Source organism: Leptonotus elevatus, chromosome 19 (assembly GCF_054856555.1).
Source record: "Leptonotus elevatus isolate MCC_2025b chromosome 19, RoL_Lele_1.0, whole genome shotgun sequence".
Lineage (NCBI taxonomy): Eukaryota > Metazoa > Chordata > Actinopteri > Syngnathiformes > Syngnathidae > Leptonotus > Leptonotus elevatus.
The window spans coordinates 7,802,927-7,819,097 of NC_141257.1; the positions used below are offsets into that span (position 1 = coordinate 7,802,927).

Here is a 16,171-nt window from a genome sequence, read left to right on the forward strand (position 1 = left end):
AGCGTTCACTCTCACTCACTCGCCGCCTCTCTCTCGAGTGTGAGGCACTTTTTCTTTCTTTCCTTTTTCACCCTCACACACCTTGGCCGTCCCCCTTCACATCCTCCCCCTAATCATCATCATCATCATCATCATCATCAAGTTGGGATTAGCAGCAGACGCCACGCAAAATGGACCCCAGGACGCCCCTGTTGTGAGTGACCCGCCCCCACCTCGTCCACCCAAGCCGGGATGAGCGTCCCGTGGAGCGGCGCGGCGCCGCTCGTGCGCCCGGCCAGGTCGGCGCACAAGCGGCTCGATTCGGACTCGGAGCCGCCGCAGCCTCCGGCCAAGCGCGCCCGCAGGCTGAGCAGCGAGGTCGGGGACGCGCACGGAGGACTCCTCGGCGGCGGCAACACCACCGCGACCACCCCCGCTCACGTCACCCAGCGGGGACCGTCCAGGATCGGGCCCTTCCTGCTGGTGCCCGCCGCGGCCGAACGCGACGGCGTGCACTGCCGCGCCGTGCACGTCGACACCGGCGACGAGCTTCTGTGCAAGGTAATGCGCACGCGCCCAGCCATTGTGCAACTCTCGGCGGTGAATGGCGGTTGCTCAACTGGCTGTTTCGTCGACGTTGTCACGCGAACTGCTCGTGCGTCACGTCAACGCCGTCTGTCGCTTTCGACGGCGCCTCATTTGCGCGCACGTCATATTGGGACACACCAGAAATGCAAGTGCTTGTAAAATGATCATGAAACGCGTCTGTGAACCCCGCGAGCCCTTGTTCAAGTTCATGCTTCAGCTTCACACATAGCGGTGACTCATGTGTCCTCTCGCTCGCAAAAAGTACTAAGATGGAATCAGAATGTAAACACGCCCGGTTTTTTTTTCAAAAGTGATGCCAAATCTGCATGCTTGCTTCCTCGACTGCTCACAATTACACAGCTGGTGGCAGGAAGGAAGGTTGTGGCCTCAAAATAAGCATGAAAACTTTGGCCGAAAATGGCAAACTTGTTGGTGCGTCAGATAATGATTGACACTTTTTTTGACAAATTTCACGTGGATCAGAAAAACTGGTGTCTGGGGTTAATTTTTCGTATTTTCCGAATCCACGAAAGGAACATAAACTCTGGAATTTGCCTAAAATGGTTGACTTTCTGTTGGTTTTCCAGCATGGGTGCTGGAGACCTTTTGGTGCGTACTATCATGATAGACAAGTCCACCAAATTTCATGTCGACCAGTGGAACGAGTGGGATTTTTTCCCCTAATATTCAAAATTCTTCAAATTATCACCAAATTCGGGAGTGTGCCCAAAATGATATTTTCCAACCAAAATGGCCCAACTTCCTGTTGGTTTTCAGACACGGGTCCTTGAGGCTGTTTGGTGCGTTCCGTCATGATAGACATGTCCACCAAATTTCATGTCAATCAGTGGAACAAGTGTTTTTTTTTCTAGCATTCCAAATTTATCAAATGATCACCAAATTCTGGAGTTGGCCGAAAATGACATCTTCCAACCAAAATGGCCCCACTTCCTGTTGGTTTTCACACATGGGTCCTTGAGGCTTTTTGGTGCGTTCCGTCATGATAAACATGTCCACCAAATTTCAAGTAGATCAGAGGAACTAGTGGGGGGGTTTTCCTAGCATTCCAAATTCTTCAAATTATCACCAAATTCGGGAGTTTGCCCAAAATGGCCCCACTTCCTGTTGGTTTTCAGACATGGGTCCTTAAGGCTTTTTGGTGCGTTCCGTCACGATACACATGTCCACCAAGTTTTGTGTCAATCTTTGCAATTTTTCCCAAATGGCCAAATTCCTGCTGGGTTTGAGGCATGGGTCCTTGAGACTTTTTTTTTGCACGTCTTGTCATGATAGACATGTTCACCCAATTTTGTGTGGATTGGTGAAACTGGTGTATTTTCTAACTTTCCATAACGTTGAAATGAGCATTAAACTGAAATGTTCCCAAAATGGCCGACTTCCTGTTGGTTTTCAAGCATGGGTCCTTGAGACTTTTTCATGCCGGATACTCAACGCTTTCCCCCCCCCCCCCCCCTCCCACTCAGGTGTTCAGCATGGTGGAGTACCAGCAGAAGATCCGAGCGTACGGGGCAGTGCCCCCCCACCCGAGCGTGTCGGCGGTGCAGGAGGTGATCCTCGGGGAGCGCGAGGCTTACGTCTTCCTGGATAAGGACTTTGGCAACATGCACACGCTGGTAAAGAGCCGACGGCGGCTGGACGAGGCGCAGGCCCGGCCGCTCTTCCGGCAGATGGCGCAAGCGGTGGCGCACTGCCACCAGGCGGGCGTCGTGCTGGGCGACCTCAAGCTGCGCAAGTTCGTCTTCGCCGACGAAAACAGGTGAGACGAACGAGCCCCATACAAGAGTCCCATGACAAAATTGGCTTTTTTTAAATCTAAGAATGATTCATTTTCAGTGATGCTCTCAGCGAGTTATACGTTTACAACTTCCTCTAGTTTTCATTTGCCAGCCACGATGGTTATGTTTTTAACCCAGTTTGTTTGATCATTAGAGAGATTACACAACTGCAAAATTTCAGACTTGGACCAAAAAATGCAGAGCAGTGAGGCACAGGCAATGAAAAAAAATGTTAAAAAGTGAATGGAGGTCTGAATGGCAATGCATGTTCGCAATTTTCAGAGTGCATTAGGGGTCGGACTGACTTTGCGATGATGCAGGGGTACCTAATGAATTGTCTAAACAACTGTAGACATTTTAGGCTAACATGAGATAAAGAATCCAACACCAGACTGCAATGGGTGGGGAGGACGGCCATTTTGAAGCTAATAATGCTCCGTTTTGTATGACACTGTCGCGAGGTATATGTAAACATCCTTCAGTTATCATTTGCAGAGTCACAGTGGTTATATATTTATCCCGGATTGTTTGATCATTGATTACACAATGGAAAATGACACGCTTAAGGTGGGCCACAGGTCAACGGGGACAATAAAACAAATTTTGAATGGAGATGTGAACAGAATCAAAAAAGCTGACATTCTTACTTTCCATGAGTACATTTGGCCTTGGCAGAGGTCACGGGCTGGGGTACCTAATGTAGTGTCTCAACAATTTAAAACGTAAACATGTTCGATACACACTTCTTTTTTTTTCACACCGTTACCAGTACCAGTACTCAACTCGTGAGTAGTCACTGATACCAAGTACTGATACCACTAGTACTGAAAGCAATGACAGATCATTTTAAAGAAAGACTTATATATCCCAATTAAGGCTGCAACTTTTATTTCAGCGAACGATTAACCTGTTGATTTTTTTTCCAATTAATCTGGATTAAAAAAAAACATAAACATTTCCATTCTAGTTCACAAACAAATTAATTATGTTTCAGTTACTAGTTTGCTTTGTAACGTGATGAGAATCTGCAAAAACATTGATCATTATTGATTTATTTTGGTTCAAGACAAAAATAATCAATCCGCTTTCATGGTGGACTACAGAAATCGGAGAATATTTACTGTTGAGAAGCTGAAATTCCAATAATTTGGGCAATTTTAAATAAGAAAAATCTAAACGATTCATCACTTATCAAAAATTATTATCGATTAGTTTGCTAACGGATTAGTTCTCGATTAATTGTTGCCCCTCTAATCCCGATACAGCATTTTCCTTAAAATTGCATGAAATTCATGGAAATCTTTTATTTTTCTAATTTCCTATTCCTGAATGTTCAACGTGCAAAAGAAGACACGAGTACTGATACCCAATACTAGCTGCTAATGCTAACTAGCCAAGCGCAAGGATTGTAGTTCAACAGAAACGCTTTCACTGGTTGCATGTTTTTCCTCCATTGGGATGGCATAGGGGTACCTAATGAAGCGTCCCAGAGAAGAAACATGGTGGCAGATGCTCTCTCCAGGCCGCGTAAATGCGTGTGTGTGGGCACACGTCGAGTAGGAGGTTCTGTACGTGTGGAGGCACAATTTCATTCTGTTGTACTCCAAGCCGGGCGGGCGTTAAAGCCGCCAGGCGACAAGGTCTGCTTTATGAGACAATCATCCAATTTGCATCAATCCTTCATTAATTATTAATCGCTGACATCATACATCCAAACGCTCCCATTCACACATGATGCCGGGGAATGCGTGAATGATTTGACTTTTTCGGGTGAGAATGCAAATTCCCCGGCCTGGAAAAACGATTTGTTGCCTCTTGGACTGGATTTAAATGGAGGTCACGCCAGACAAACGGCAACAGACAGCGAGAGACGCGACTCTTCTCCATATCTGCGAGTCTGCAGAGCGATGAGTCACACAGCGCACACACTCTGAGGAAACAAAAGGGGGGCCAGTGGGCTGCATGCCGGATTTTTTATTTTTTATTTTTTATTTTTGCTCTTCGTCGGCTTTAATCAAAGAGGAAAAAGCTCAGTTGTGAGCTGAACTTAGTGACGCCGGTTTACTCGCTTGTGAGTTTTAAAGCCAGAGAGGTGCTGCTAACTGGTGCTTTTAGATGATTACATCCCCGGGAAATGAAATTGCCCCAAAAATTGCAGAAAAGGACAAGGAGACATGGTGAAAAGAAACACATAACAAACCGAAGCAACATATATTTACTAAACTGCACAGACAGCAAAGAGTCTGTATGATTTATGATACAACTCCACAAGTACAATGTTAGCAAAAGCTAGCTGCTTAGGCTAGCTGGCAGGGCGCAACAATGGAGCTCAACGTACTGGCTTTTCCAGATGGCACGAACCGAAAGCCAAACAAGACAACAAATAGTCAAGATGATGAAACTTTAGCTCACGCTAACGGCCAAGGCTAGTTATTGAAGCTAGCGAACAGCGCACAGCAACGTAGCCCTACATAATTGCTCGATAGCGGAAATTAAATTAGCGTTGGCAAGTTATGTTAGCTTTGATGTTTCATTGGCAACTTGTGGCAAAGGTTACATTACCCAAAATGGCAGAAAACGAACAGGGAGGTAGGAATAGGAAATCAAGTTATATCAAATGCAGTGTGAGGCAGGCTTGTTCAGGTATATATAAAAAAAAATACTCTGTATTAAGTATTAAACAGGTGTGCCCGGCCATACAGTGCCGTCTACTGAAAATGTTAGGGGAAGTCTCAAATTGCCCCAACAAAATTCATTTTCCTGATCACTTGTTGCCAGGCAGATTTTTTATTTTTTTTAAATAGCTTAGCTGATACAGTATATGCTTGCTTTCCTGCTTCCTTAACAAATTGCCTGTGCCAATTTTCCACTCAAAAAAAACGATTTTAACACAAAGTTGGACTGGCAGCAGGAAAAATAACACGCAGTTATCCTCCAAGCATTTGAGGAGATAAGTCAGCAGAGGAGAGGGTGACTCATGGCGGAGGCCATCTTGCACCTGGGTCCCACACTGCTGCCGCCAGCCAGCCCATAATTAGCCGCAAATGGCACTGACGCACAGGAAGGCCCAGCCGGCAGGGAGCCGGCAGGGAGCCTGAACGTCGCGCTTTGCACTCTTTGTCCTGCTCGTTAGTCCACAACTGGCCTTACAGCTGCGAGTGTGTGCGTGTGACTGCTTGTGTTGCATCACAGCCTGATGGTGTCGGTGTCGTGGTGCCTCGCGTGTTCGATCGTCTTGGAATGCCTGATTTTATCGTTCATAATAATAAAAAATAGAACCAATATAGCACTTTTGACACTGTAAAAACCAGAACTTGTATTTTTGGGCTGAAAACAGTAATTTAGTAATAAAAAAATAATAAAAAAAGGCTGTCAGGCCGCCAGGCCTATAAAACACTGGGGGAAACCGTGGACAGTGACAGCCCTACTGTCAAGTCACATCAACATAGTTCCTTGGCAGAGGCCAAAGCACATTTAGTTAACAGAATATAGGCTACATTAAAAATATCTGCAAATTTCCGAATGCCAAACCTCAAAAATGCAGGTATTAAAATATATATATTTTTTAAATACTACTGGGTCTAACAGGGCAATTTCCAACTTGTCCCACATGCACAGCTACTTGTCATGTGACGTAATCGCCATGGTAACTAACGTTTTTTTGTTTTTTTTTGCAGAACCCAAGTGCGTCTGGAGAGCCTGGAGGACTGCCGAGTCCTGGAGGACCCGCGTGACGACGCCATGAGCGACACCCACGGCTGCCCGGCCTACGTCAGCCCGGAGATCCTCAGCGGGGCGGCGCCCTACTCGGGCAAGATGGCCGACGTGTGGAGCCTGGGCGTGGTGCTGTACACCATGCTGGCGGGCCGCTACCCTTTCCACGACGCCGACCCGGCCGCGCTATTCTCCAAAATCCGCCGGGGACACTGTTGCCTGCCGGAGGGACTGTCACCCGGGGCCCGATGCCTAGTCCAGAGCCTTCTGAGGAAGGAACCGGCGGAGAGACTGACGGCTTCCGAGTTACTCGCGCACCCGTGGTTCAGACGGCCGAAGACGGAAGCTAGCCTGGCCGAGCAGACGGTGCCGTCCTTTGACGTGGAGGACGATGACCATCTGCTTTGCTGACCAAAAATGGACCCACCTTTGTACAGTGGACCCCCACTTTTAACGGACGATAGGGAAACTCGGCACCCCAACCAAGTAGTCTGTAATTGTGTATACATGCCACAAGATGGCAGCAAAGCACTTAAACCAGAGATGATCATAAACCATCAACACCACGCCTCGAGCATGTACGCAATCATCAACTTATGGCCGTCTTTATAAGTAAAACTATTCAACTCGAATCACCTTCACATCAGGCCCACCAAGAGTATAAGCTAGCATGCTAGCCTAAACAACACGCTAGCGCAAACTGATCACACATTGGGCTGACAAATATTTGCACTAGCACTTTACACAACTGATAGTAAGTCATTTAAGTCACCTTTTGCCATTTACACAATAAGAAATGTTTGGGCAAATTGTTACGGAAAGTAGCCTAGGCAAGCTATTAGGCTAGAAAATGATCGAATCGGCTAGAAAATTATATTTTGAACCAAGATTCCACCAGATGGCGCCAAAAAGAAATTGCTTTAGTCGAATATCCAAAACTTTTAGTAAATAATGGAAGTCACCCCCCCCCACCCCACCACAAAATCTGCAAATTGGCGAATGCCAAAACGCGAATCTGCGGGGGTTCACTGTACTGTGTCTGTGTACTGTATGGGCATTTTATATTGTAATTGTTGGTGCTAAGACAGAATAGTTGAGACCCCAAGCTACACTTAGCTGACGCTGTCCCGGCGGAATTCTTCTCACATTCACTGACACCCACGACGACGGCCAATAGGATGGCGAGAGTCTTTTCAGTTAAATACAACAAAGTGCGTTCAATGCCAAAGAAACTTAAGCAAATTTCGTCGCTGGATTTGTTTTTTTTAACATCCAAAACACACAAAAAATTGTTATTCTTTGACTTTTTGTATTTCCATTTCAACAAAGATACATTGTTTTTTATACACTTTTAAATATTAAATTATTTTAAATATTTTCTGCAAGTCTTTTTCTTGTGGGTGTTAAAACGGAGTAGCCAAGACCTCGCGCTGCGCTTGGCTATCTTAACAGATGGCGACGGCGGAACTTGTCAGCCTGGCTGACTGGCGCCTGGGCGGCGAGCGCAGATGTGTCACACGCAAGAGGACACACACACACACACACACACACACACACACACACACACACACACACACACACACACACACACACACACACACACACACACACAAGGATGGGTAACAGGACACAATGCGCTCTTTGGAAAGGAAATACAAATTGCCGGAAGAGCTATCATAGCAATCCTCGTGCACTAATTGTCGTTTTTATATCCGAAATTCAACAAAATTAACTGTTTGTGTTTTGGGATTTATTTTCCAAAACTAGAATTTTGAAGAGAGAATTTTTTTTCCCGGTTTTCTTTTATTATTATATTTTTTGCCATTGTCATTCAAAACAGAAAATATTTTTTGTTTGTCTTATTTTTAATTCCAAAGCAATTTTGTTTTTAATATATATATACAATTTTTTTTATAAATATATAAATTAATAAATATTTTTTTGACCCAAAAGGTATTTTTTACTTTTTTTTTTCATCTTTACTTGTGTTTAGTATTTTAAGAAAATTATTTTTTATTATAAAAAAAACACAAAATGGTTAAAATGCTAACATTAAGAGATTTTATTGTTGTTTTTCAGAATGAACACAAAAATTGGACCCCCCCCCCAACCCCCCCTCTCTTAACTAGCGACTGACTGACTGTGAATGACATTGAAGCAACTTGATTGGCCAATTAGCAAGCGCGGCCATCTTCGGCAACGCTTTAGCGGCGCGACTGCGAATGAGCCGCGCATTTTGTTGTTTTTAGCTCAAACCCGCTTACTAACGAGTGTCACTTGTGAGGACGTAAACGCGCAGCAGACAACGGTACACCCAATCCAGCATTCGTATGTTCGATAACTTGTGGAAAATGTTTTTGTATGTTGAACGGAAAAAAAAAAAAAGACTCGAGACAATCTGCAGATTGTTTTCAAGTGATCCGAGTCGCTTCCGATGCGATCAAGCTGACACGAGTGCGCCACATGTCGCACTGTGAATGAAGTGTGTGCGTGCGTGCGACAACCTGGCAGCAAATAAATCACTCGTAAAAATATTTTCATCCTCTAAGGAGAAACACATGTAAATATCTGTATATTTCAAATGAGTGTTATAGATGAATAAAGATGTTTTTTTTTCCAAAATGGTTTCTTTATCAATCATTTGGAATTGGTCAATCGGTTCCCGGACGCCACCGACAGACAGTATAGAACTGAGGCGGGCAATCTCGGTCCTGCAGGTTTTGGGAGGTTTCTCACTTCCAACACAAGCGGATTCCAATCAACGGGATCGTCATCAGGCTTATGCAGAGCTTGCTGATGAGCTGTGTTGGCGAAAAGGGCAACATGCAAAACCTGCAGGACTCCGGCCCTCGATGCCCACCTGTGCTATAGAAGGAAGGAAGGGTTGAAGGCATAAAAAGGACAGGAGGAAGTGAAAGAACTGCAACATGGACCTACAAACCAGGATCTTAAAACCTGCTTTGAATTTATGTGACGAAACTGGATCTGGATCATATATTAAATTGCGTAATATTATGCCACTCCAGTTTCATGACGACAAGAGGATAGCTGCAATTCATAGAGGCAGGCAGCCCTCTGCTGCCCCCATGAGGTCATTTGATACATTGAAAATTCGGTACAATTATCCATTAGGGCTGAAAGAACACCATGCTCAAATCGATATACAGTTATAGACAGATATAGATAGCAACACATGCACTACAAATATAGATATAAACAGATATAGATAGTAAAATATATAGTGAAAAATATATAAAATAGACATAGCTATAAAAAAATAGATAAAACGACATTAGCTAGATTAGCTCTGTCACCATTGGCAATTCATTTTGAAACCAAACCAGCATCAAACTACGCGGGTGGCCACTTCCTGTGTGCGTTTTGTACTTTTGTAGCGGGCGAATAAAAAAGGCAGCTGCTGCCTGCAAAGCGAGAGGAGACTCACTCAACCCGAAAGCAAACATGGCCTCTATTTGATGTTCCTGCACGCTAAGTGAAGCTAATTCCATCAAGACAAACATTAGCGGCAAATAAAACAGAGCGTCTGCAACGTTTACAACTCCAAAATGTCTCCAAAAAAGCAAATGGAAAATTATCAGATTCCTGCATTAATCTCTAGAAAGCAAAAAGGAGATTATGTGGAAGTTAAACAATGGCCACACTGTGACGGGGATTAAGATGGCGGGCCCCACAAAACATGGTGACTGAGATCCTTTTGATCTTTCAAAGGAACCACACGAAGAAAAAATATTAATAAGTGGGACAATGGCAAGGCTTCTCAAACTTGCTTTATGTTGACGACAGCAAGGTGAAAAAGAATGTCTTTACTTTCTATTATTTTGCCAGATTTTTTATTTGTGATTTTGTCCATTTCCCCTTATGTGATTTAGGATTTGAACAATTTCTATCATTTTAACATTTTTTTTCACTTTTAAGAAAAGAGTATGAAAACCTAGAATTGTTTTATTGTACATTTAGAACAGATATAAAAAGTGTGGTTAATTGTGAGTTAACTAGTGAAGTAATGTTTTATTTTTAATTTTTATTAATTCACTGCCATTGACGGCTATAAACGTAAAAAAATTCATTTAAACTATTTCTATTAGTTTAACATTTTTTTCCATCTTTGTTAAGAGCAAAAAAACCTAGAATTGTTTTTATTGTTCATTTAGAACATATATAAAATGCGCGATTAATCGTGAGTTAACTAGTGAAGTCGTGCGATTAACTACAATTAAAAATGTTAATCGCCTGTCGCCCCTTATTATTAATAATCTTTTTTGAATTTATGGCAGTGAATGAGTTCATGTGATTTTTCCATTCCTTTTCTTTCTAAATATCGCAATTTGACCTTGCTCGTTTCTAAATAAACCAAGTTTACTGCAAAAAAAAAAAAAAAAACAGCAAACGTCTCAAGTCGGCAACAACATGCAAGTTGTTTAGACAAAATGTCGGTAAACACCTTCAACAAAAAAATTGTGTACACTGCCTGCAAGCACTTCGCCGGCATTTTTTTTTATTTTATTTTTTTATGACTATTAGTACTTGTTCTACTACGACTACAATGGAGGGGAAAAGGAAAAACACCTTACTATCAGCCGGCGGATGTTTTACACTTGGGAAAGGTGGAGGCCGTCGTCCGCTGGCTGCTTTATTGCACTCACGTGAGTGCAGACGCAATCAAAAAGGGCTTTTGTCCTTTGGGGAGGCCCACGTCCTGCATCAGCTGTTGCCACGGTGATGCTGCCTGCACTCCAAAGGCCACCTGACCAGGCGGAGCTGTGGGGAGGAGTGGGGGGGGGGGGGGGGGGTCCAAAAGCTGGAGTTGAGAAAGCTTGGCAGGGGCAGAGAACTACTTCACGACACAAGAACAACAACTTTCAATCAGTTATTTAGAGTCCGTTTCTGTTAAGAGGGTCTTGTTCCGTGTGACTTTTACAATCATGTCCTTTGCGTTTTTGAGTCAAGCATTTTTTCCATGCATTCCATTTTGTCATTTGCTCTTTATGTGATTGACAGGCCCTCTCCGTCGCGGGTTGTGGTGCCCTTTGTGATTCAGAGTTCCTATCTGTTTGAAATTTAGTCACTTGATTAGTGACTTTGGGTCCATTTCTTTGTGATTTTAAGTCCCTTTCTTACAGCGATTTAGATTTAAGACCCTTGTGGTTTTGAAGCACTTTGTGATTTGACGTGACTTTTTTTCCCCCATGACAAACACATCACCGTCACTTTCCTTTGTTTGTTTGTTTCTTCTGGGAATATTAAACGTGAAGAAGAAAATAAACACAAAATGTCTGAATTCAAAACCGTTTACTTTGTGGGTGAACGCAAACAACAGAAAAATATCAACAAAACTTTCGCTCACACAATCCTGATAAGACAATCGCAAAAAAACTCTGGAGCGTGCAATTGTGTACGTCAGCGCTAAAAAAATCCACTTTCTATTATTTTTTTTTATACAAATGTAGCACTCAAAATGATTACTTTTCCTTTTGCTGCTTTAAATAAACACACAACATTGTCATCAGCAGCAGCGGAGAAACTTGTCATCTACGAAGACATTGTTAGTAACAACTTCCATGACTTTCCAGAAAAACACTTTTGTGATGTTTTCACAGCTGCCAAATTAGCAATTATGCAAGTAAATAATGATTGAGGACTTGGTGATGTAAATCTCTAAACAAACATTTAGTTTCTAACGTCAGCCGTCTTGTCAGTAGTAACAGCAAGTAAGCAATCAGTCTTGTGGTTTTATTATGCTTTATCATGTTAAAAGCAGGGGTATGACGCCATCTCACCGACAAAAGTTGTCAGGTAACTTGTCTCGAGGGGAGACATTTCCTTGTAAGCATTTTAAAATTCACTCATGTAAATGTTAATAAAATGAAAATATTTGCAAGTGTAATAAGTGTACATCTACTTTTGATCCATCCGGTATTTTAAGTCAACTTATTTTAGTGTCAGAGTACATCAGAACACTAACTTGACCACATAGCAATAAAATAAGAGTTAAAAGACGGGGGAAGGGGGGGGGGTGTTCATATTATTTTAGTGTGTCATAGTTAGAAATTTGAAAAGTAACAATTTTAAGCATTTTAAAGCACGTTTACAACCAAAGTTAACCACTGAATGTCTTGGAATAATAAATGTGACCAGTTTGGGGGTAAAAAGTGCTTGGAAATGTTATTAGTCGACTATGACATGCTATAAAATGAGAATTATGCAACAATTAATTTATCTTATTTTATTGCCTTAAATAAATGCTTGAACCTCTTGAAACTACATCTGCAGCAATCAAGTATTTTCAGCATCAAGTATTATAATAGAACTGATCTTAATTTATTAAATAAACTACTAAATGCCATCGGCTCTGTAGTGTCTTGAGTTTGAAGGTGTGTAGCTTTAAAAAAGGCGGAGCTTGACCTGGTGAGTGACATGTGTGTCAGCAAATGAGTCTCGTTGAGGCGACTGAAAGTTCAGGTTAGCAAGCTGTATTTAAATTAGCCGACGTCGTTAACGTTAGCTTGATTTTGATTCAGCTTCAACTTTTTCAATTAATCGAAGGCAATTTTTTCTCTCTTTTTTTTTTTTTTTTAAATCCGATTTTTATCATGTCATAGTAGAGCAGTAACAATTTGGAATGAAACATTGGAGACATTCAAGCACCCGTTTAAGGCACTAAAATGAAGAGTTGAAGAAGGAAGAAGATGGGTGAAGTGTTGCCATCAGTGTGCTCCCGTCTCAGTCTTCAGGTGGGCGGCCAGCTCCCGGAGGAGGGCGGTCCGACCCAGGTAGTCCCCGCGCCTCTTCTCGGCAATCACGTCCTCCAGGCTCTGGAACTCCAGGGCGTGCGAGTACTTCTGGTCGCCCAGCAAAACGTGCAGCGTGTACTGTTGTCGGCCGCCGCCGCCGTGTAGCTCGCCGCCCGCCTTCAACTCTCTGCGGCCGAAGCGGCACCAGGCGGCGAAGCCCTCCGAGTTTCGCCAGCTCAGCTTGCGATCCTTCAGGCCCACCTGCGGAGAGCCATTCCAGCTTTTATTCCACGTCCTTCATATCCACACTAAGGTCCGTGCGGTAGTATGCGCTTTGTTATCACTAGTAGGACGCCTACATTTTACGAGTGAGCTCACTTTACTATAGTTTCTTCGTGCCACAAGACTGTGGCAAAGCACTACTTTTGGCTAAATGAAGCTCCTCAACTCACTTCAACGTAGCACCAATGTCATCAAAACACAACTTATGTCTAAATGAAGCGACTGGACTCATTTACAAAGTAGTTGCTTGACGCCAAGATAGCGGCAAATCACTACTTTTGTGCAAATTAAGATCCTCCACTCACTTCAACATAGTTCCTTTGGACTAAGATGCCACCAAAACAATACTTTTGTCTAAAGAAAGTTGCTCAACTCTTTTCCAAAATAGTTATTTGACACCAAGATGGTAGCAAAGCACTACTTTTGTCTGAAAGAAGCTCCTCAAGTCATTTCCAAATTAGTTCCTTAGCACCAAGATGCCAATAGATGACAGCAAAGCACTACTTATGGCTACGAAGATCCTCATCTCACTTCAACAAATGTCCTTGGGACTAAGATGCCACCAAAACACTACTTTTGTCTAAATGAAGCTTGGTTCGATGGCACCACGATACCACAAGATGGTGGCAAAGCACGGCCATTGTCTAAATGAAACGCCTCAACTCATTTCAACATAATTCCTCTGCACCTACTAGTGCGCTGAATTGTCGTACTAATAAGGACAAAGCGTGTACAGTAGTTCCTTGAGTGCCCCAACTTACAAGTTCTCAGTTATGAATTTTGCTTTGTGAGAGCTCAAAATTTGAATAACAAACGAGCTTCGAATACGTTGAAACGGGGAAAAATGTACGACAATGCAATTTTTGAATGGGACAATAAGTCGAACACAAAATACAATGTATGTAAATGGTCAAATTGCCAATCGACGTCACCCACATGGCCACGCCCCTCAAAGGCGCAAAACATGAATAAACTACACAGTGTGCGCATGAATTTCATCTTAGTTACACGAAAAAAAAATTGCACAGTTTTATGTTTTGTATTTACATGTTAGGGTCACTAGGAGCACTGAAACGTATTTATCTAATTTCAACTCATTTCATGAGAGAAAATGAGTGTTAAATGTAGTTCTGAACAAATTCAAATTAAGGTATCACGGCACAAGTACACGGACCTTAAGCTGGTTGTGAAGGATCTGAAATAAATTGCTCAAACGGCATTCCACACCTGACCTTACCTGCCCCAAGGCGCTCTGCACCACCGCGTCGGGGTCTCGGGCTCGGAACTTATACCGGTCGTTGACGATCCGGCAACGTCTCCCCCGGCCGGCGTCCGTCAGGAAGGCGCTCTTCACCTCGGCCCGGTGCAGGTGGACCACCTGGAAGTCGCCCACGTACACGGCCCAGTGCGGGTACTGGCCGCCGGCCACGAACTCCACCAGGTCGCCGGCGCGGCACTTGTTGAGCAGGTTCTCCGGCGAGTACACTTCCAAGGTGGATGAACGGCGGCTCTTCTCGTACACGCACTCGTCCAGCTTGTACACGGCGCACTCGACCTCCTCCCGCGTGTCAAACGTAGTTTCTTCCGGGTTCGAGTTCGGCTGAGTCCCGTCCGCCGCCCCGCAGTCGCCCCCGCCACCTCCACCCGGTTCGTCCTCGATGTCCTCCCCGCCGGAGAAAATGTACGAGACGCCGATGTGAGGGCCGTCGTCCCGGTCCACACCGTGCGGGTCCACGGTCGGAACTTCTGCGTAACTTAACCGCTCCATGTGGTTCCCCATTCGGGCGAACAACAGGTTCGTTCTCCGCGAGTCAAAATGTCGCCATTTGGGGAACTTTAAATCCAAATTGAAATTACACGGCAACAAGTGTACAAAAAGAGGAGGAAATGACTTCCAATTACCTTTCTTCCTCCACCTCCCCCCCTCTTCCTCCTCAGGTGTTTGCGACTCACCTGAGCGTCTTTTCCGGCGTCAAAGTTGGCGTTCAGCCGTCGAATAAAACAGCACAATTGCACGACAAAGTCGGTCCAGCGCGGTCTGGTCCGACCCAGTTGCTAAGCAGGCTCGAGTCCCCCCCTCGCCACTTGAGGAGGCTCACGTGCGTTTGCCCTCAAGCCCGCGAAATCCTGGCCACTAAACCACCGGAATTAAGCGACCGAGTGTCTGTTATAATAAAAGTATGAAGCGGAAATTGGCGCAAAAAAATAACAATTACCCTTTTGTACCATTCATCTGTCCTTTTTATGGCGTTGAAATTAATGGATGGGGTTCAGTTTGTGTGTTTTTTATGACAGCGATTGATTGATTTTTTTTTTAGGTGTGTTTTTAACATTCAATGTCTGTTTGTCTTTGTTCTTTTGTTTTACTATGATGTTCCCCCAGCCCCACCCCGCGCACACACTTTTCATGCCATTGATCATTTTAATAAAGTTTAGTTCAAAGAAAATTAGTCAATGGAAATGCACACAAAATAAAACTGAAGCAGGAGAGATCTAGTAGAGTTGGCCTTTTTTTTAAAAAAAATTATTGCGGTATGTCCAGAACTTTGTTTGAGCTGCAGTTGTTGTTAAACTGCGCTATAAATAAAGTTGAGTTGAAGACATGCTAGTAATGGTTGGTTAACCAACCAAGAGGATATGCTAACAGCTTATTTAATTGGGTAGCCACTTATTAGCATATCATCAGGATGGCGTCTTCTCAATGGGATCAAGTTGTGGTGGCCACTTGCTAGCATCTCTTCTGGATTTGGTGGCTTCCTACTAACTTGTCTTCTCGATGGGGTGCAGCTCTGGTAGCTGCTTGCGAGCAGGTCTTTCCATCTAAAAGAGGTGCTAGCTGGTCACAACTGGACCCTATCCAGAAGTGATGTTAGCAAGCAGCTAGCATAACTGGATCTGGTCCATACAATAGATACAATCAGAGTGAAGACATGCTAGCAGGCAGCTAGCATCATCACCTCTCTTTGCTTGTGCAACTCCAAAGATGTTTTTTTGTTGTTGGTGCAACTCTAAAGATGAACAAGTGCGTCCTCGAGGCAGATGGAAGCTTCCGGAAGCGCA

At 43.8% G+C, this 16,171-nt stretch overlaps 2 protein-coding genes across 2 annotated transcripts; one reads left to right on the forward strand and one right to left on the reverse strand.

The window, feature by feature from the left end:
• trib1 (tribbles pseudokinase 1) lies at positions 1 to 8,699 on the forward strand. Its single transcript, XM_086063269.1, has 3 exons — positions 1 to 540; positions 2,052 to 2,344; positions 6,041 to 8,699. The coding sequence occupies exons 1-3, from the start codon at positions 232 to 234 to the stop codon at positions 6,486 to 6,488; spliced, it is 1,050 nt and encodes a 349-aa protein (XP_085919395.1). The 5' UTR covers positions 1 to 231; the 3' UTR covers positions 6,489 to 8,699.
• Positions 8,700 to 11,417: 2,718 nt separating this feature from the next.
• lratd2a (LRAT domain containing 2a) lies at positions 11,418 to 15,236 on the reverse strand. Its single transcript, XM_086062859.1, has 2 exons — positions 14,349 to 15,236; positions 11,418 to 13,090 (listed from the first exon to the last, which is right to left on the reverse strand). Exons 1-2 carry the CDS (start codon positions 14,889 to 14,891, stop codon positions 12,803 to 12,805), a joined length of 831 nt encoding a protein of 276 aa, XP_085918985.1. The 5' UTR covers positions 14,892 to 15,236; the 3' UTR covers positions 11,418 to 12,802.
• Positions 15,237 to 16,171: the final 935 nt, after the last annotated feature.

What these genes read in the sequence shown, in the direction of transcription:
- trib1 (XM_086063269.1), top strand. Translation starts at nt 232, where the DNA reads ATGAGCGTCCCGTGGAGCGGCGCGGCGCCGCTCGTGCGCCCGGCCAGG. An exon ending in GCGACGAGCTTCTGTGCAAG is followed by an intron (nt 541 to 2,051) that starts GTAATGCGCACG and finishes CCTCCCACTCAG; the next exon opens with GTGTTCAGCATGGTGGAGTA. An exon ending in GTCTTCGCCGACGAAAACAG is followed by an intron (nt 2,345 to 6,040) that starts GTGAGACGAACG and finishes TTTTTTTTGCAG; the next exon opens with AACCCAAGTGCGTCTGGAGA.
- lratd2a (XM_086062859.1), bottom strand. Translation starts at nt 14,891, where the DNA reads ATGGGGAACCACATGGAGCGGTTAAGTTACGCAGAAGTTCCGACCGTG. An exon ending in TGCAGAGCGCCTTGGGGCAG is followed by an intron (nt 13,091 to 14,348) that starts GTAAGGTCAGGT and finishes GGCTCTCCGCAG; the next exon opens with GTGGGCCTGAAGGATCGCAA.